Source organism: Scyliorhinus canicula, chromosome 9, assembly GCF_902713615.1.
Source record: "Scyliorhinus canicula chromosome 9, sScyCan1.1, whole genome shotgun sequence".
NCBI classification, from domain to species: Eukaryota; Metazoa; Chordata; class Chondrichthyes; order Carcharhiniformes; family Scyliorhinidae; genus Scyliorhinus; species Scyliorhinus canicula.
The window spans coordinates 51158130-51179639 of record NC_052154.1 but is presented as its reverse complement, the minus strand read 5'-3'; the positions used below and the strand labels follow the sequence as shown (position 1 = coordinate 51179639).

General features: G+C 50.6%; 1 protein-coding gene across 4 annotated transcripts in view; it reads right to left on the bottom strand.

Moving 5' to 3' along the window:
- Positions 1 to 21510, bottom strand: part of adcy7 (adenylate cyclase 7) — a 211139-nt gene that overhangs the window by 77007 nt on the left and 112622 nt on the right. For all 4 annotated transcript variants that reach the window (XM_038806687.1, XM_038806690.1, XM_038806689.1 and 1 more), the window contains 2 exons: positions 14925 to 15122; positions 8343 to 8504 (listed from right to left, as the gene is read on the bottom strand). In XM_038806687.1, the coding sequence (XP_038662615.1) occupies positions 8343 to 8504; positions 14925 to 15122 (360 nt within the window). The remainder of the gene's footprint in view (positions 1 to 8342; positions 8505 to 14924; positions 15123 to 21510) is intronic.

Here is a 21510-nt window from a genome sequence, read left to right as displayed (position 1 = left end):
TACATTTCTGCTTTTGAAACACAGTGAAACCTTGGGCGAGATTCTCCGCACTCCCGACGGTGCGGAGAATAGCGTGGCTCGTAAAATTTTACGGCCACGCTGTTCCGACGCCCTCCCGCTATTCCCCCCCCCCCCCCCACGCCCGACTAGCGATACGAATCGCTGCCGCCGTTTTTTTACGGCCGGCAGCGATTCTCAGCTGATCGATGGGCCGAGTTCCCAGCCCTTTACGGCTGTTTTTACGAACGGCAAACACACCTGGTCTGGCCGTTCGTAAAAACGGCCGTAAACTCTCGATTTTTAAAACCATGGCACCGATTGGCACGGCTGTACCACGGCCGTGCCAAGGGTGCCATGGGCCCGCGATTGGTGGGCACCGATCGCGGGCAGCGGGCCCGATGCCCGCGCACTCTTTGTCCTTCCGCGGCCCCGCAGTATCCATTCGCGGGGCGGCTGAGGGGCATCCCGGCCCGCGCATGCGCGGGTTTCGCGCAAATGCGCGATGACGTCATCCGCGTATGCGCGGGTTGGAGTCTTCCGTTAAGCCCGCGATGCCGGAGTTTACGGCGTCGGGATGCTAGCCCCGACCGGGGACCAGAATCGGTTCCCGGTCGGGAAGGGAGGGGCTGGCGTCAAACCCGCCCGGATTTGACGCCAGCCTTACGATTTCTCCCCATATGGGAGAATCTCGCCCCTTATTCTTTTACTCGGAGAGTAGATTAACTTTTGAGGTATGGGGTAAAAAGTTAGCAGAGATAAAGTCACTTCTTGAAAATTAGCAGTGGAAAGGGGTGGTGGGGGTGCAAGAGGGGTGAGGGGTACATGCAGCAGATTTGCGGCGGAGCAGTTAAGTAAAGGGGTTTAAAGGTAGTGGGAAGATGCAATTTGGGAGGTAGGGATGCTGAGCTGCACACAGCAAGTGGTAAGATTTGAAGGCAAATAGGAGGTGCACTGTTTCTATAATAATGAGTGCCGCAGGTCTGTTTGAGGGTGTGTGGGAGTAGCCTCCAGCAATCCAATTGAGAAACATCAGTTAGGCCCCTATATTTTGGGTTGGGGTTCCACACAGTAACCTAATTTAAATATTATAATCAGGCTCTTGCCTATTTCGGGTTGAAACTCGTGCCACCTATTTGAAAGCCCACTCTAAAATTGAATTTGGTGGACCTTGAGGTGGGTGGTCGGCATTTTCAAAAATATATTCCTCCTGTCATGAATGAGATGGCAGATAGACGGAAATCGCCCCATTATATGTTATTTTCTTCATTTAGAATCACAGAATAGAACCACAGAATCCCTACAGTGCTGAAGGAGGCCATTCGGCCCATCGACTCTACACCGACCCTCTGAAAGAGAACCCTAACTAGGGCCACGCCCCAGTCCTATCCCTGTAACCCCACATCTTTGGACCCTAAGGGTAATTTATCACGGCCAATTCACCTAACCGGCACATCTTTGGATTGTGGAAGAAAGCCGGAGCACCCGGAGGAAACCCATGCAGACACGGGGAGAAGGTACAAACATGACACAGTCACCCAAGGCCAGAATTGAATCTGGGTTCCTGGATCTGCGAGACAGCAGTGCTAACCACTGTGCCACCGTGCTGCCCACCACATGAATAGTAAAGCCTCAGGGTGCGATTCTCCGGAAAAATTCCCAAATGTGGTAGCGAGCGGGAATATTGCTGCGAGTTAAGTGGCCCTAGGCCCAGCGAAAGCGGCAAAGCAATTCAACGTTAAGTGGTCCACTTAAGGTGGCCTCATGGGCTTCTCACCACAAATAACGCCTCGCGAGCCTATTTGCCAGGACCACACTCGCCATCCCTCCCCCCAACAAAAAGGTCACGCAGCACTTAAACTGTGCTTGCTCAGCCAACCCCAGCTCGCAATAATGGTTTTGAGGAGACCAGCCCCAAGATTCGGGGACACTGACCTGGGGAAGCTCCTGGACATGGTGGAGACCAGGAAGGATGTCCTGTTCCCCCAGGGGCCCCAGAGGGTGAGCCACAACACAGCCTGTGCTGCCTGGGATCAGGTGGTGGCAGTCGTTAGTTCCAACAGTCTGACCAAGAGGACTGGCCAGCAGTATGAGTGCGTAAACACCAACTCTAGACCTCCTCCCCCCCCCCCCCCCCAAGGGAGCATCATCCATCCCCCAACTCTCCAAGTGACCCCTAGCCCTCCCTCCCCCTTCCCCAACCCGCCTTCACACCTCCTCTCCCACCACTGAATCACGTGTGTGGCTAACGATGCTCTTTCTGTTTGTACTGAGTGTGGTAATCACCACTTTTGTATATATCACATACGAGATGTAATACGGTAATGCTCCTGTACTACAGGTACGGGGGTAGATCCCTGCCTGCTGGTATAAATGTGTGGGCTCTCCGAGCTGCAGCCATTTCGGCAGCAGCTGCGGGAGGCTCCACATCTCTGCTTAATAAAGCCTTGATTACTCTCTACTCTCGTCTCATCGTAATTCATAGTACATCAATTTATTAAGCAGAGATTTTACAACGATGGACCTCCGCATCAAGCCAGATTGCTTGCAGCTGCACCCTCAAGCAGACAATGCCACGTCGGCCCTCGCCCACTGGCTAGCTTGCTTTGAAGCCTACATCAGATCTGCGACAGAACCACCCACAGAGGCACAGAAACTTCAGGTCGTGTATACACGGCTGAGCTCCGATTTCTTTCCCCTGATCCGGGACGCGCCCACCTACGCTGAGGCCATGGCGCTTCTGAAAGAGAACTACATCCAGCAGACCAACAAACTCTATGCCAGACACCTCCTGCCCACGTGGCATCAACTCCCCGGTGAGTCTGTGGAAGATTTCTGGCGTGCCCTGCACATCCTGGCGAGGGACTGTGATTGCCAGGCCATTTCGGCCGTTGAACATTCCGAACGCCTAATCAGGGACGCTTTCGTTACGGGCATAGGGTCGGTGTACTCCCGCCAGCGCCTCTCAGAAGGGGCTACCCTCGACCTCGCGGCGACCAAGAAACTTGTGATCTCACTAACGGTCGCCTCCCGTAATGTACAAGCGTTAGCCCCCGACCGCACGGCATCCCCTCCTGGACATCGTAGATCCCACCAGCGACTGCCCACTGCCAACCCCAAGCCTGCGCCGCGCGGCAGCCAGCCAGCCCCGGGGGAGCGATGCTACTTCTGCGGACAGACAAAGCACCCCCGGCAGCGCTACCCGCCGCGGCGCGCACTCAGCAAGGCCTGCAGGAAGAAAGGACATTTTGCTGCTGTGTGCCAGGCCCGCTCGATCGCCGCTGTAACCAGGCCCATTGTCCCTGCACTTCCCACGTGCGACACGTTGGCGCCGCCATTTTCGCCCCCGCAACCCACGTGCGGCCCGTGGGCGATGCCATCTTCCTCACCTCAGAACACGTGCGGCCCTAGTGCGCTGCCATATTGCTTGCCTCAGGACATGTGCGGCCCATGGGCGCCGCCATCTTCCCCCCATCAGGCCTCGTGCAGCCCGTGGGCGCTGCCACCTTTAACGCCGCCCGCCACGTGCGCCCCGTGGGTGCTGCCACCTTCCCCACCTCAGGACCCCTGCTCGTCGGGCACCTCATCGGGCCGCTCATTGCCTGCAACCGCTGCCGACCAGCCAGGGGCCTTCCAACACCAGCTACAGCTCGCCTCCATCACGATCGACCAGTCCCGGCCGCACAACCTCGCAACCGTGTCGACAACGGTAAAGGTCGATGGGCACAAGACATCATGCGTTCTTGTCTCCGGGAGCATAGAGAGCTTCATCCACCCCGATACGGTAAGGCACTACTCCCTCGCGGTGCACCCCATCAAAGAACGAGTCTCCCTGGCCTCCGGATCCCACTCCGTGGAGATCTGAGGGTACTGCACCGCCACCCTCACCATCCAGGACTAGAGTTCAGCGACTTCCGGCTCTACATTCTCCCCAACCTCTGTGCTGCCTTGCTACTCGGCCTGGACTTCCAGTGCAACCTCCAAAGACTCACGCTGAAACTAGGCGGGCCCCTACCACCCCTCATTGTATGCGGTCTCACGACCCTTAAGGCCAACCCGCCTTCTCCATTTGCAAACCTCACCCCGGATTGCAAACCCGTCGCCACCAGGAGCAGACGGTACAGTGCCCAGGACAGGACCTTCATCTGGTCTGAGGTCCAGCGGCTGCTTTGGGAGGGCATCATCGAGGCCAGCAACAGCCCCTGGAGAGCCCAAGTGATAGTTGTGAAAACTGGGGAGGAAAACAGGATGGCCGTTGACTACAGTCAGACCATCAAGCGGTACTCGCAGCTCGACGCGTACCCCCTCCCACTCATATCTGATATGGTCAATCGGATTGCACAGTACGGGGTCTTCTCAACAGTGGACCTGAAATCCGCCTATCACCAGCTCCCCATTCGCAAGGCGGACCGCCCGTACACTGCGTTTGAAGTGGATGGCTGCCTTTATCACTTCCTTAGGGTTCCCTTCGGCATCACTAATGGGGTCTCGGTCTTCCAACGGGATATGGACCGAATGGTTGACCGGTACGGACTGTGGGCCACCATCCCGTACCTGGATAACGTCACCATCTGCGGCCACGACCAGCAGGACCACGACGCTAACCTTTCCAAATTCCTCCACACCGCCAAATTCCTCAACCTTACGTACAACAAGAAGAAGTGCGTGTTCAGCACCAACCGCTTAGCCATCCTCGGCTATGTGGTGCAAAATGGAGTTCTAGGGCCCGACCCCGATCGCATGCACCCCCTCATGGAACTTCCCCTCCCCCACTGCCCCAAGGCCCTCAAACGATGCCTGGGGTTCTTCTCAGACTACTCCCAGTGGATCCCTAACTATGCGGACAAGGCCCGCCCACTCATTCACTCCACCACTTTCCCCCTGACGGCAAAGGCTCACCAGGCCTTCAACTGTATCAAGGCCGACATTGGCAAGGCCGCGATGCACGCAGTCGATGAGACGTTCCCCTTCCAAGTTGAGAGCGATGCATCAGACGTCGCTCTGGCCGCCACCCTCAACCAGGCATGCAGGCCCGTGGCATTCTTTTCACGCACCCCCCATGCCTCCGAAATTCGGCACTCCTCCGTCGAGAAGGAGGCCCAAGCCATCGTAGAAGCTGTGCGGCATTGGAGGCATTTACCTGGCCGGCAGGAGATTCACTCTCCTTACTGACCAACGGTTGGTAGCCTTCATGTTCAATAACACACAGCGGGGTAAGATCAAAAATGATAAAATCTTGAGGTGGAGGATCGAGCTCTCCACCTACAATTACGAGATTTTGTATCGCCCCGGTAAGCTCAACGAGCCCCCCGATGCCCGATCCCGAAGTACATGGGCCAGCGCACAAGTGGACCGACTCCAGACCCTATACGACGCTCTCTGTCACCCAGGGGTCACCCGTTTCTTCCACTTCATAAAGGCCGCAATCTGCCCTACTCTATTGAGGAGGTCACGGCTATCACCAGAGACTGGCAGGCCTGCGCGGAGAGCAAGCCGCACTTCTACCGGCCAGACCGAGCGCACCTGGTGAAGGCCTCCCACCCCTTTGAGCGCCTCAGCGCGGATTTCAAAGGGCCCCTCCCCTCCACCGACCGAAACACGTACTTCCTTAACATGGTCGATGAATACTCCAGATTCCCCTTCTCCGTCCCATGCCCCGGTATGACGTCTGCCACAGTCATCAAAGCCCTCAACACCATCTTCGCCCTGTTCGGTTTCCCCGTCTACATCCACAGTGACCGGGGATCCTCCTTTATGAGTGATGAGCTGCGTCAGTACCTGCTCAGCAGGGGTATCGCCTCGAGCAAGACGACCATCTACAACCCCCGGGAAAAGGGCAAGTGGAACGGGAGAATGGGACGGTCTGGAAGGTCGCCCAGCAGGCCCTACGGTCCAAGAATCTCCCGGTCTCCCGCTGGACGCCCTTCACTCCATCCGATCGCTACTTTGCACTGCGACTAATGCAACCCCCCCCATGAACGTCTCCTTGCCCTCCCCAGGATGCCCACCTCCGGGGTTTCGTTCTCAATGTGGCTGGCAGCTCCAGGATCCGTTCTCCACAAGCACATGCAGCTCCACAAGGCGGACCCGTTGGTCGAGAGGATACAGCTACTCTATGCAAACCCGCAGCACGCCTACGTGGCGTACCCCGACGGCCGCCAAGACACAATCTCCCTCAGAGACCTGGCACCAGCTGGTCCCCCCCCCCCCCCCCCCCCCCGCCCCGGCGCCACCCTTCCTCCACCCAGTGCACCTCACCACAGACTCCGCTCCAGGGTGATCCGTCGTCCCCTTGGTCCCACCCGGGGATGAAGATGATGTCTACACGCTCCCGGAGTCACCGGCGACCGAGCTGACGCCTGTATCGCCACCGGGACTGCGTCGCTCACAACGGAGGATCAAGGAACCCGATCGGCTGAATTTGTGATCTTTCCCCAAAATGTTCAACCTTAAAATGCATGAAAATAGTTTTTCCACCGCCCCCCCTGGACTCTTTTTTAACAGGGGGTGAATGTGGTAGTCACCACTGTTGTATATCACATAAGAGATGTAATACGGTAAGGCTCCTGTACTACAGGTACGGGGGTAGATCCGTGCCTGTTAGCTCCGCCCAGTAGGCAGAGTATAAATGTGTGTGCTCACCGAGCTGCAGCCATTTCAGCAGCAGCTGCAGGAGGCTACACATCTCTGCTTAATAAAGCCTCCATTACTCTCTCCTCTCATCTCATTATAATTGATAGTGCATCACTCAGGAAAAGCTCTCCCTCCATCAGCGGGAAAGGGCACAGACTGGCGAAGGGTTCCACACATCAGGGCCGGGATTCTCCAATCCCGCGGCCAAGTTCTGCTGCTGGCTTGAGATGCAACGCGAGCCACTCTGGCCTCAACGGGCCTCAAGTGTCAGGCATTCAACCCTTCCTAGGGGGGTTAGTAGGGCGCCAGAGTGATGTCCGCTGCTCCGGCGCCTGAATACCGGTACGCCGCGGCCGGCGTGATTCCGCGCATGCACATGGATTCACGTCTCCGCGCCGGCCACTGGGCAGTATGGCGGAGCCCTACAGGGGCCCAGCATGGAGGAACGTAGGCCCCCCATGGAAGTAGACCGCCCGCAGATCGGTAGGCCCCGATCGCAGGCCAGGCCACCGTGGAGCCCCCCCACCCCCCGGGGTCGGATACCCCCCCTCCCCCACCAGGACGGCCCCCGCAGGTAGAACTCTGAGATCCCGCCGGGTAGGACCATACGTAACCCACGCCGGCGGGACTCGGCCGAACTCGGCGGGCACTCAGCCCATCGAGGTGCGGAGAATCGCCGGGGGGGGCGCTTTCAATGGCCCCTGACCAGCGCGGCGGCAATCCTGCAGGAGCTGGAGAATCGGCGTCGGAGAATCGGCAGGCCGGCATCGGAGCAGCGTGGTGCGAGTCTCGCCCCCACACCCGGCGATTCTCCAACCCAGAGCGGGATCGGAGAATCCTGGCCAAGAATCCTCACCTCCTTTGAGGACCGGGCCCTGGGGGTGACTGGGGTGGCCGAGGACAGAGACTGGCGGACGTCGCAGAGGTGAGGAACCACCGGGTTCCACCTGGGCAACATGTCAAATGTGAGTAGTGAATCCATACTGACTGACCCATCCCTGCCACTGACCACATATCCATTCTCCTGCAGGTCCTTGAGCAGACAGCGCCGGCCCATCACAGGTGGCCCCTCTCCTGACTTTGAGGAAAACACCCCAGAGGAGAGCTCCGTGGATGCCACCATGGTCGCGGAACAGCTGTCATCCCCACCCTCCACCAGCGCAGATACACATATCTTGGTGGGACATGCTAGTGGTCAGGCTCCTGGGGCACAATCTGGTGAGCACCACACTGTTGGAACCCAGGACCCCTCTGGCTCCCAGCCTGATGATGAGCCTCCTTCAAGGACCGGGCCCTGGAGGTGACAATGCCATCCATTACTGTAGAAGACATAACATTTCTGATAATGATATTGGGTTTCTTTAATTTAACATGGGAGCCACATATGCTGAAATACATATAGCAAGACTGAACTTGATTTTGCCCGAATATAACAGTATTTTACCCTACTATATTAATGATTTTGTGACTGAGCTTCTTTAAATTCACACACTTGCACCCATTCACAAATCATTTAAGTATCTTATACACCAAATGTACAAAGTGAGATTTTGCTATATTTGCCTCTCACATATTAATATACCACCATCTTTAACATGTACATGTGTTAACTCAAAAAATTTAATCATAGGATTTTGATTCAGACTTGTGGTGGGTTCAATAAGCGAGAGAGCTATATACAAACCAGTTAGAAATTAGTAAGGTGGACTCACCTGACGAACTAAGGAACTTATTGATGTTGGTACAATTGAAAAATAAATACTGAGGATAACAATATGAGAGACGAATGAAATGGCACTGGCAATGATGGCATCCCGCATACATAATGGCAGCATCGTATACAAAACAAAGACAATGTACAAAAAGAATGGCACCTTAAAGAAAACAGAAAATGAAGTTTACTTTTGTAACTTGTAACTTGCATCCAACCATTGTAAAACCATTTTCACAATAAAGTTTTTTTTTCTTTGCTCTTTGCATTGCAGGACAAAGTTTAAAATTTAATTTCTGCATCCTTCGCTCAGCAAGAGGTGGTCTACTCCTCTCCGTTGACTAAGTCCAAGCTGAAGAGTTGTTTGGAGATATGCAAGAGTGCTCTCCGATTTAGTCTCACTCCTGTGTGGTGTCATTTTACCTCAGGAAATAGTTTGACATTTCCACGGAGAAACTGGAATAAGCTGCGGGGCACAGAAAGCACAGGAGATTTCTCCCAGGTGCTGAACCCCACCACACTCTGTGACACAATCAAAGGAAATGGATTACGAATTTTTTAAATGCTACAATGAGACTGGAAGTGATTCTGTCCCTTAAAAATGTTTTCCTCGGCCGGAATTCTTCCCGGAAATGTACCCCCGTCCGTGGGTTTCCCGGCGGTGTGTGGTGGCTTCAATGGGAAATTCCATTGACAAGCGGCGGGAAGACAGGATCCTGCCGCCAGTGAATGGGGCGCCTCGGGGAAACACATGATCGGGGAAACCGGATAATCCCGCCCCAGATTTGATCATAGGGAATGCTGCGCTTATCGTAATTTAAACATATACAGTGGTGTTGATGGGGCTTGTGGTAGTATGACTAGAGGTACTACGGTACCTTGGAGTGTGAGCTACCATTGGCGGAGAAGGCTCACTGCTCATTGGCCCAAGTGTTTGCATTTCATTGGTCGGAACGTAAGGTAGCTCCGCCCAGTGAGGCGGGGTATAAGAACCCGTGTTTCCCAGCAGCCGGCCTTCTTTCTGTACTCGAGCTGCTGGGGAAACATCTTGTTGATTAAAGCCTTTAATTCGGACTACATCCTTGTTTCAGTAGTAATTGATCGCGCATCAATTTAATCAAAAAGATGTTTTTGATTACTGCCGTGATGAAGTGTGCATCATATATGCCCCACTCATTGGACTCTAACTTTATTAGATTATACGGTCTCAGGCGTCAGGTAGGAACTGAAATCCTACTTAGATATATAGTTCAATTTACATGTTTGTTAAATGCCCTTTGACCTCCATCAATCCAACAAAACAGGCATCACCAAGCAATTTGGAAATGTAAAGAATGGGTAATAAACACTGTTAACTATAATTGTTAAACCTAAAACAAACGGTGTGAGACAACTGCACGTGTAATGTTTATTTTCCCATGTAATTCACACACACACAGCGATCCTGTCAGTATTGCAGAGTTTGCAGCCAGGTTTCCTTGGAGCCCTCACCTGCTCAATTCTACATTATTGCAGTTTTAATCTCCATCACCACATCACTCCCTAACATATTCTGCAAATTCGGTGTGGGCAAGCTTCAATTGCTCCGTTTTGTTCAGTCGAATGTTTTTGAAGGAGCAGCAACGGCGGGAAAGAGGCCAGTTTGACACGTGAAAGGATGCATGTTAAATACACAGGGAGGCAGTGTGTCATGTGAAAGGGTGCATGTTAAATACACGGAGGCAGTCTGTATGTGAAAGGGTGCATGTTAAGTACACAGGGAGGCAATCTGTCATGTGAAGGGGTGCATGTTAAGTACACAGGGAGGCAATCTGTCGTGTGAAGGGGTGCATGTTAAATACACAGGGAGGCAGTGTGTCATGTGAAAGGATGCATGTTAATTACACGGAGGCAGTCTGTTATGTGAAAGGGTGCATGTTAAGTACACGGAACATTCTGTCATGTGAAAGGGTGCATGTTAATTACACAGGGGCAGTCTGTTATGTGAAAGGGTGCATGTTAAATACATGGGACAGTCTGTTATGTGAAAGGGTGCATGTTAAATACATGGGACAGTCTGTTATGTGAAAGGGTGCATGTTAAATACATGGGACAGTCTGTTATGTGAAAGGGTGCATGTTAAATACACAGAGGGCAGTCTTTCTTGTGAAAGGGAGCATGTTAAAAACACGGGACAGGTTGTCATGTGAAAGGTAGCATGTTCTTTTTTTATTCTTCATTTTTACCCCTAACTTATTTTGCAAATTCGGTGTGGACAAGCTTCAATTACTCTGTTTTGTTCAGTCGTATGTTTTTGAGGGAGCAGCAACAGCGGGAAAGAGGCCAGTTTGAAATGTGAAGCATGTTAAATACACAGGGAGGCAGTCTGTCATGTGAAGGATGCATGTTAAATACACAGGGAGGCAGTCTGTCATGTGAAAGGGTTCATGTTACATACACAGGGAACAGTCTGTCATGTGAAAGGGTGCATGTTAAATACACAGGGGGCAGTCTTTCTTGTGAAAGGGAGCATGTTCTTTTTTTTATTCTTCATTTTTATGGAGTGTGGGCTTCGCTGGTAAGCATTTGTTGCACATCCCTAATTACCCTTGGTAAACTGTCTTTTTGAACCACTGCAGTCCTTTTGGTGTAGGTACTATTAGGGAGGGTGTTTCAGGATTGTGACCCAGCGACAGTGACGGAACGGCGATATATTTCCAAGTCAGGGTGGTGAGTGACTTGGAGAGGAACATCTGGGTGAGGGTGTCCCCATGTTCCTGCTGCCCTTGTCCTTCTAGATGTTAGTGGTTGTGGGTTTAGAAGGTGCTGCCTAAGGAGCCTGGGTGAGTTTGTGCAGTGCATCTTATAGATGGTGCACACTGCTCCTACTGTGCGTCTTGGTGGAGGGAGGGAATGTTTATGGAAGGTATGCCACTCAAGTAGGCTGCTTTGTCCTGGATGGTGTTGACCTTCTTGAATATTGTTGGAGCTGCACTCATCCAGACAAGTGAGGAGTATTTCATCACATTCCTGACTTCTGCCTTGTAGGTGCCTTGTTGGAGTCTGGAGGTGAGTTACCCGTCACAGGATTCTATCCTCTAACCTGCTCTGGTAGCCACAGTATTTATATGGCTAGTCCAGTTCAGTTTCTGATCAATAGTAATCCCAAGATGTTGATAATGGAATATTCAGTGATGTCAATGCCATTGAATGTCAATGGGTGATGGATTGATTCTCTCGAAATGGAGATGGTTATTGCCTGACACTTGTGTGGCGTGAATGTTACTTGCCACTTGTCAGCCCAAGCCTGGATATTGTCCAGGTCTTCCTGCTTTTGCATGTGGACTGCTTCAGTGTCTGAGGAGACGGAGTGGTGGGAACATTGGGTAATCATCAGCAAATATCCCACATCTGATCGTATGTTGTCGGAGAGGTCATTGATGAAGCAGCTGAAGATGGTTGGGCCAACGACACTACCCTGAGGAACTCCTGCAGGGCTGAGATGACTGACCTCCAACAACCACAACCATCTTCCTTTGTGCTATGACTCCAACCAGTGGAGAGTTTCACCCCCCCCCCCCCCCCCCCCCCCGCTCCCCACCCCCACACCCCCGATTCCCATCATCTCCAGTTTTCTAGGCTCCTTGATGCCTTACTCGGTCAAATGCTGCCTTGATGTCAAGGGCAGTCACTCTCACCTCACCTCTGGCATCCAGCTCTTTTGTCCAGGTTTGAACCAAGGCTGTAATGAGGTCAGGAGCTGAGTGACTCTGACGGGACCCAAACTGAGCGTCAGTGAGCAGGTTATTGCTTAATAAGTGTCACTTGATAGCACTGTTGATGACTCCTTCCATCACTTTGCTGATGTTGAGAGTAGACTGATAGGATGGTAACTTGCTGGGTTGGATTGCCCTGCTTTTTGTGTACAGGGCACACCTGGGCAATGTTTCCACATTATCAAGTAGATGCCAGTGTTGTAGTGGTACTGGAATAGCTTGGCTAGGGGTGAAAGAACCACCATGAGGGAAAAACCTATTTGACCTCCTCCTCACCAATCTATTGGTCATAGATGCATCTGTTGATGTCCATTATTAGTAGGAGTGATCATTGCACAGTTCTTGTGAAGGAAAATTCCTAGTTTCACTCCAAGGCCTCCCTCCAACGTATTGCACGCCACTACCACCGTGCTAATTGTCCAATGCAGCTTCAACATTGGCATCTAACGGACAAAGTGACAATTTGTGTGGACGTATCCTGTCCACGAAAATCAGGACAAATGCAATCTGGTCAATTCATGCCACATTAGCCTGCGATTAATCTTCAGAGTTATGGAAGTGCTATCAAGCTACATTTTAAAAAGCAATAACCTGCTCACGGAGACTTAGTTTGGGTTCTGCCAGGGCCATTCAGCTCCAGATATCATTATAGCCTTGCTCTAAACATGGACAAAGGTTTTGAATTGGTGAGGCAAGAGTGACTACTCGAGAGATCAAGGCAGTCTTTGACAGAGTATGACAAGAGGAGCCCGAGTAAAACTTACAGCTGTACGAAGCACGGGATAACTCTGCACTGCATGGACTCATACCCAGCACAAAGGAGGTTGGAGTGGTTGCTGGAGACCAATCATCCGTCCCAAGGACTTCACTGCGGGAGTTCCTCAAGGTAGTCTCCGTGGTCCAACCATCTTGAGATGTTTCATCAATGACGTTTCCTCCATCATAAGGTCAGAGGTGGAGATGTTTTCTGATGATTGCAGTGTTCGATTCCATTCACAACTCCTCAGATAATGAAGCAATTCATGTCCCCACATAAGAAAACCTGGGCAACATCCAGACTTGGGCTGGTACGTGGCAAGGGCAGCGTGTGGCACAGTGTTTGGCACTATTTGGTTCAATTCCAGCCTTGGGTGACTGTGTGGAGTTTACTCGTTCTCCCTGCATCTGCGTGGGTTTCCTTTGGATGCTCTAGTTTCCTCCCACAGTTCAAAGATTTGCAGGTTAGGTGGATTGGTGATGCTAAAATTGTCCCTTCATGTCCAAAAGATGTACAGTTGGGGAGTGGGCCTAGGTGGAGTGCTTTTTCACAGGGTCAGTGCAGACTCGATGGACAGAGTGCCTCCTTCTGCACTGTAAAGTAAGTAAGTAAAGTCGCCCTAGTCCCAGATGACCATAGACTGCTTTCCACTTAGATGGGGGCGAGCTGATTGGTGGTGATTTAACATGAGGATAACCATACCTCAAGTGAAGGGCACAGTTGAGAACGCAGGCCTTCATGAATAACCTCAACCAGTACGGGAATTGAACCTGCGCTGTTGGCCTTGTTCTGCATCACACGCCAGCTGCCCAGCCAACTGAGCTAAACCAGCCTCATGCACAGTAGGGATTCTATGATAAGTGACATTTATGCCACAAAAGTTTCAGGTAACGACCATCTCCAACAAGAGTGAGTCCAAGCACCTCCCCTTGACATTGAATGGCATTACCATCACCCGATTCCCCACTATCAACAACCTGAGGGATCACTATTGACCAGAAACCTAATTCTGCCAGCACATAAATACTATGGCTACAAGTGCAGATCAGTGACTTGATATTCTGGGGTGAATGACCCGCCTCCTGAATCCCCAAAGCTATTCCCTCATCTACAAGACACAATTCAGGATTGTGATAGAATACTCCCCGCTTGTCTTAATGAGTGCGGCTCCAATAGCTCTCAAAAAGTTTAATACTGTCCAGAATAAAGGCACCGGCACTCCATCCACCACCTTAGACATTCACTCCCTGCACCAGTAGTGCACTGTGGCTGCAGTGTGTACCATCTACAAGTTACATGCCAGCATTTTCCAAGGTTTTCTTTTGACAGCACCTCCTCACCCTTTTAACCTCTACTGCCTGGAGGAACAAGTGCAGCAGGCACATGAGGACACCACTACCTGCAAGTTCCCTTCCAAGCCACATACTGTCCTGGCTTGGAAATACATCACCAAGGGGGGTCAAGATACTGGAATTCCCTAAGGAACAGCATTGTGGGATGATTTCATCATATGGATGGCAGCAGCTCAAGAAGGTAGCTCATCGCCACTTTCTCATGGACAATTGGGATTCGATAATAAATGTTGGCCTTGCCAGCAATAACCACATCCTATGAATAAATAAAAAACATGAATAGGTATCAGTTTAACATCTTGCCTGAAGGGTGGCCTCTCTAACATTATAACATTGACTGATGTTTCACTTGGGTTATATGCTCAGTTTCAAAAATTGGACTTGATTTCATGACTTCATTCAATGTTAGCCAACTCAAGCCAAATTGACACTACAGTAGCCTTAAATAGAAGCAATTTTTGTACTGGCTGTAATCCTAAATCTAACAAAATTGTCACTTGATGAATCTGGAAACGTGAATACATTTGACTTGAGAGACAGAATGGGGTGGAACTTCTGCAAGGGTTCTTCCAACCTCCCCACAGCAAACCTCTGCAAACAGCCCCAGTGTAAACCAATTTCCTGCCGGAGTTAGAGCAGAGGAACCGCTGCGGAAATTCTGCTCCCAGATATCTAATGGAAAACCAAGTAACAGGACTTAACAATTGAAATGAGCCTACCTGGTCCCAAGCAGTGATAGTTCCATCAGCAAAGATGAAAACATACCCCAAGAGATTAAGGCAAGTCCAAATGACTACTGCAAATGTCTTCATCCACCTTTGAAACAGTGACTCAACACAGACAAGAATAAAAATCACCATAAAAATGCCCAAAGCAGTGCAAAGTGTAATAAAAAAGAGAAGGTGTTGCTGAACAACCTGTTTGAAAGAAAAATGTACAATTAATGTGAGTTATACATGACTTACTTTTCCATTTTTGAGGCATCAGTATTATTTTATGCAAAGTTATTCATTACCACAATAGTGTGAAAGACTTGATGACAGTAACTTTTACGCTGCCAGATCAAAATACACGAGCATTTTCAAGAATTTAAAGACTAAACTGTCACCTGGACCTGTGCTTGATAAGGTTATGTTGAGTCCAACAAATTCAGCATGAATATATTTAAAGCGAAATGTTTTCATTGTTCAGAACTTTACTTGTAAATCGCACACCCTCTTCTTAAAATATAGGGGGCGGTACACAAGAGCGATTCATCCTCCCTTGCCAAGCAAATTTCTGCATGGCAGGGAGCTCCTGGGATTTTGTTGCGAATCCCGCTATCGCGACGGCATTTGGAGCGGGCTGCCCTATACGGAGGTCCAGTGGCTGGATCCCCTCTCCCCCCCACAATGCAAATTACCCCTCACCCACCCCCCCCCCCCCCCCCATGACAGTTAGAGGCTTTTAACCCTCTTCCCACCAACACGGGAATTGCTGCGTCATCGATCCCGTCCCACCCCACACACAGCACGCAAACATGCATGAGGGTTACCCGTCCCATCCCCCACCTGACACCACGGGCGGAATTCTCCGCAAGGCCCGACGCCATCGTGAAACCCGGAGAGGTTCATAACGGCGTCGGAGGCCACTCCTGGCCCCCTATTCCCCCAGGGGGCTAGGAGGGCCGTGCCGTAAATCTCGGCTGCGGGGATTTGTCGCTGGCGTCAAGGCCCAGCGCACCGAGAATGACACGGCTGGTGCGCCTAATGATGTCAGCTGCGCATGCGCGGTTGCCGTCTTCCCCTCTGCTGCCCCGCAAGATGTGGCGTCTTGATCTTGCAGGGCGGTGGAGGGGAAAGAGTGCGTCCCTTTGAGACGCCGGCCCGACGATCGGTGGGCACCGATCACGGGCCAGTCCCCTCCCGAGCACGGCCGTGGTGCTCGCTCCCCTCTCCGCCCCCCCACAGGCCCATACTCACCTTTGGCGCCATGTTCACGCCGGCAGTGACCAGGTGTGGTTGCCGCCGGCGTGAACCGGTCGGGAACTGCAGGCCGCTCGACCCATTCGGGCCGGAGAATCGCGGGTCGCCGGGAAAAACGGTGACCCGTGATTCTCCGAGCGGCGTGTCACAAAACGCGACACGTCATTTTGGGGGGGGGGGGGTGGGAGAATCGCAGGGGGTGCCAGAGCGGCCCTCCCGCGATTCTCCCACCCGGCGTGGGAGCGGAGAATCGCGCCCCACATATCAGAGATGCCTTCCATATCAGAGACCCCCCCCCATTTAGTTATGATTGACAGCTCAATGCCATATCAATAATAGTTGAGTGCTTTCTGCTGAGCAACAGAGAAAGTGAAAGCTCTTATTTCCCAGATATTTATAAACATTAGTTTCACAGCTGGCCACTTGAGATCCACTCAAGCGTGAAGGTAAATGGAATTAAACAATCCAGACATTTGGCTGTCTGAAAGCCAATTATAGCCTAGTAAAAGCTGTTTGAAGTGAACAAAAGCCTTGCAGATCAAAAAGTCTGAGGGGGTTTAAAGCCTTGTGATGTGGTTTTCACTTTCTATTAAGTTAAAGCTGCTGCTTTCTAGACATCTGCCTGAGGCAGCAGCTGTAAGGGATAGGTGAGTGAAAAAGCAATGATTTTTATCACTGTTCCTGCCTGGAATGCTCTTTAACTTCCAGGCAGGGGTGACTGATGGGGGAGGGTCTCTGCTATGGGTGGGTTGTCTGATATGGGGCGTTCCCTATTATGGGGAGGCTCTCTGTTATGGGGACTCTCTGTTATGGCGGGGGTCTCTGTTATGGGTGAGTTCTCTGTTATAAACGTTGGGTGGGTCTTTGATATGGGAGGTCTTTGATATGGGGGGATTTCTGGTGAGGGTCTCTGGTGGGGGGGGTCTCTGGGCAGGGACTCTGGTCGGGGTAGTCTGGTGAGGTGGGCAGGATTTCCATTCTGGAGGTGAGGGAGCCCACCAGCGGATTTTGGGGGCACCTACCTTAAATAATTACGGCCTTGGCCCACCATGAGGTCCACCATGCCAAGTCCATGCTGGGACATACATGTACCAATCCACGGCTGTGTGAATCCCGGACCAAAAATCACAGAGGCAGGGTAAATCCGGTGTTCAACCAGTTAATAGGATGCAAATTGTTCATTTTGACCCATTTGCATCTTCCAGCTGGTGTGGGGTGCAAGCCTTAATGCTGTCGCCAGTGTGAGTCTGGGGAATCAGAAATGGCACCGATCCCATTTTTCCCCCGGCACTGGATTCTCCACCACATCGGGAACTCCGTTACCGGCGGCAGGCAGCGGAGAATACAGCCCATTATGTTAAAAATATCTCCTCAATGCCCAATTTCCTTAGTTTCAACTTTCAGAAATCCCACTCTCTGCTCTTTTAGTTCACGTGGTAAATCAGCTTTCAGAACAGTCAAAGAATGTTAAACCTGCTTGCAAATAACTTTTTTGTCCCTTCCCCCGAATCTTTGTCCCAAGCTTATTCATTTATTAATGTTCTAGCTCCCTTAATGGATGTAAAGTATTTGTTTAACATAAAAGCATTTTATTCAATTACATTTTTGGCTCTCCTCCCTTCTCTGAACATTCCTCTTTCTAAACATTTGTTCAGAAATGTTGCTCCACAGTTGAGTTTTCCAATGATTATGCATCAAGTATGCATCGACTCTCCGAAAGAGCACCCTACCTAGGCCCAGCCATAACCCCGCACATTGATCAGGACCAGTCTACCTAACCTGCACATGTTTGGACACTTAAGGTGCAATTTTTTAACATGGCCAATCTACCTAACCTGCACATATTTGACTTGGCAGTCATTCATCATAGACCAGTCTGAATAGCGGTGGTTATAATGTATGAGGGCAGTCATCCTCAAGTGTCCATATCTCATTTCAGAGTAAACACTTATCTCTCCCTTTTCACCCATCCCATCTTCAACCCAGATAATACAGTAAACTCCCTTTTTATAGAATGGATTATTACACTGGAACTTTGGATATCTTTCCCACGCTGTTTAGGTCACTGTTATTTGTAGATTGTCTCCCTAGTTTCATGGTCACATCTGGGGCACTGTGGTTCCACAGGACAGTGTAAACTAACTCCCGTGTTGTATCTTTCTCCCACAGATCCAGTACTGGAGATAGCTACCATCCAAAGGTCACAGGTCAAGTTTCCAAATCAAGCCACAGGCTCCAGGAAGAGGAGAATCACTTCTTGCAGGGATTTCTAACATCAAATAAATTAATTTCTAACAACATTTGGTGATTCCCCCGCCGAGACTAACAAAAACTATTAATTCATTTTTATATATTTATGTTGTGTTATGTTTATTCCCATCAACCAATTGGGAAATGAAGGTCGTGCCCCAAACAAATATGAAGAAAATGTTTGTGGAATTTGATTTACTTTTGATGGGTTTTTAAAAAATTTAGAGTATGTAATTCATTTTTTTTCCAATTAAGGGGCAATTTAGCGTGGCCAACCCACCTTCCCTGCACATCTTTGGGTTGTGGAGATGAGACCAACACAGACACCAGGAGAATGTTCAAACTCCAACGGACAGTGACCCAGAGCCGGGATCGAACTCGGCGCCGTGAGGCAGCAGTGCTAACCACTGCGCCAACATGCCGCCCTACCTTTGATGGTGTTTGCTTGTTAGTGAATGGTAGCTTTGAAAAAGCCTTGAAATATATTTGATTGGACAATTTTGTTCTGGATATTTGCTTTCCAGAAGTACTCATTTGAATTAATTATGATTTTTTTTTTGGCCAACGGACAGGAATGAAGCTTTGCGGATGTGACAATTTGAAATGCGACATCGAGGAGGCCAGACTGTCAGGTTCTGTGGGGGTCAGATTTTCTCCAGAATAAACAGATAGGAGATCAATAATCCGAATTCTGAATTTAGAACAATCAACTTTTGTGCCTGTAATTCCATCTCAGATTTTCCCTTTTTTAAAAGAAGTGACTGATATTCAAGCAGAAAGTGACTGGAATCAGTCTATTCATTCTGAGCGCAATCAATGTCTATTGGGGATTCTTACTTTCCGCTGTGAGTGTGAACCCTCAACCACTGCAATCCACGTGGCAAACAATCCTCATCCTTCTTAACCTGTCTGCAACCTTTGAGACAGCTGACCACACCAGCCTTCTCCAATACCTCTCCACTGCCATCCAACTGGGTGTGAATGCACTCACTCTTCTATCTAATCACAGCCAGAGTGTCACATGTATTTACTTCCCTTGCCACTCCAACGTCGTAACCTCTAGTGTGCCCCCAGGATCAATCCTTGGCTCTCCTCTTTCCCATTTACATGCTGCCCCTTGGCAACATCATCCGAAAGAACAGTGTTGGTTTTCACATGTACGCTGACAGCACCCAGCTCTACCTCACCACCTCCTCTCGTGACTCCTCCACTATTGCTAAATTATCAGACTGCCAATCCAGCATCCAGTCAGATGAGAAGAAAGTTCTTCCAATTACATTTTTGGAAGCCTGAAGGCATTGCTTTTAGTACCCATGCCAAAATCTGTTCCTTAGCTACCAACTCCATGCCTCGCTATGGCAACAATCTGAGACTAAACTGGTCTATTCGCAATCTTTGTGTCATATCTGACCAAACGATGACCCTCCAACTGCGCAATTCGTGTCACCATGAAGTTTGCATATTCCCACAACTATTATATTATGTAACTCTGTCCCTGTCTCAGCTCATCTGTTACTTAAACCCTCATTCTTGCCTTTGTTATATTGTGGGTTTGATTCATCTAAATAGGAACAAAGTCCAATAGCAAGCGGGTTGGTCCACATGTTTCCCAGCGCTCACAGCGACTCACGATGTAAAAGGGGCCTCAGCGGAGAATGCCCCTTCTTTTACACTGGGGAGCTCCACTCGCCAGAACTCCCCAGTGTAGCGAGAGATTGGAGCGCCTTTTTTAAATGGCATCCTGATCTCTGAGGTCGTCAAAGCAATCCCCGATCCCCCCAACCCAAATTCACTATGGGAGGGGGAGGGTCTCTCCCCCCCAGCACCCACTACCGGCCCGATCGCAAGAACACAAAGAATGCAAGCTTAGCACCTTGGCAGTGCCAGGCTGGCGCCCAGGTGGCATTGCCAGGGTGCCCAGGTGGCACCAGCAGTGCCAAGGCACCACTCTGCTCAAAAGGGTGGCTGGGGGTCTCCAATCCCATGGGATACCCCACAAGTGCCATTCCGGAGACCATTTGTGGAGACCAGTGCTGAACAGCACTCGCCCGGGATCTCCAAGGCGATGGGGGTAAATCCCAAAGCCTCAGGTACCTCGGGAATCTGTACACTAAAGTGAGACCAACTGTCTCGCTCGAATGTGCAGATTTGTCAAAAAGTGATCCCGCCCACAATGAGCAGGATTCACATCACAACGTCTTGCGAGACGACGATGGATCTCACGAGGCGTTGTGAGCTGGGTAGATCCCGGGAGTGGCGTCTCCTGACTTTTATCGGCCACACTGCACCACGGCAAGTGGCAATCGTTGGATGCCGCCCCTAAACTTGACAATTGCAATATACTCCTGGCGAGTCTCCCAAATTCTCCCCTCCATAAACTTGAGGTCATCCGAAACACTGCTGCCTGTGTTTTAACTCCTACATTTGCCTATCACTCCCTGGGTCCATTGACCCACATTGGTTCACAGTCAGTCAACATCTTGATTTAAAAATTCTCATCCTGGTTTTCAAACACCTCCATTTGTGGCCTTGCTCGTCCCAATCTCTGTCACATCCTCCAGGCCCACAACCCTCTGTGATATCTGTATTCATTTCATTCTGTAATCTTGAGCATCCCCGATATTCATCAGTCCACCATTGGTGGCCGTACCATCAGCTGCCTGGGTCCGAAGCTCTGGAATTCCCTCCCTACATCGCTCCACCTCTCTTTGCTTCTTTAAGACATCCCTCTAAAACTTTTGACCAAGATTTTAATCAACTGACCAAATTTTTCCTAATGTGGCTCAGTGTCATAACTTGTTGTATCAGACTCTGGAGCACCTTGGTACATGTCATTACATTAAAGGCGTCCAAATATAAGTTATTGTTGTTGGTAGAGGTACTATTGTAATGCTGTTGGGAAGGGTGCTCCAGGATTTTGACCCAGTGATGTTGTAGGAATGGTGATATATTCATGATAGAGCATGGTCTGGCAGGGAATTTGGAGATGTGGGCCGGCATCCTCCGTTGCAAGTCCGCCTCTCGTTATCGCTGCTAGCGAGGACAAGAATTTGCCGGTCAGCCAAATCTCCCACTCTCTGCAGCGGCATCG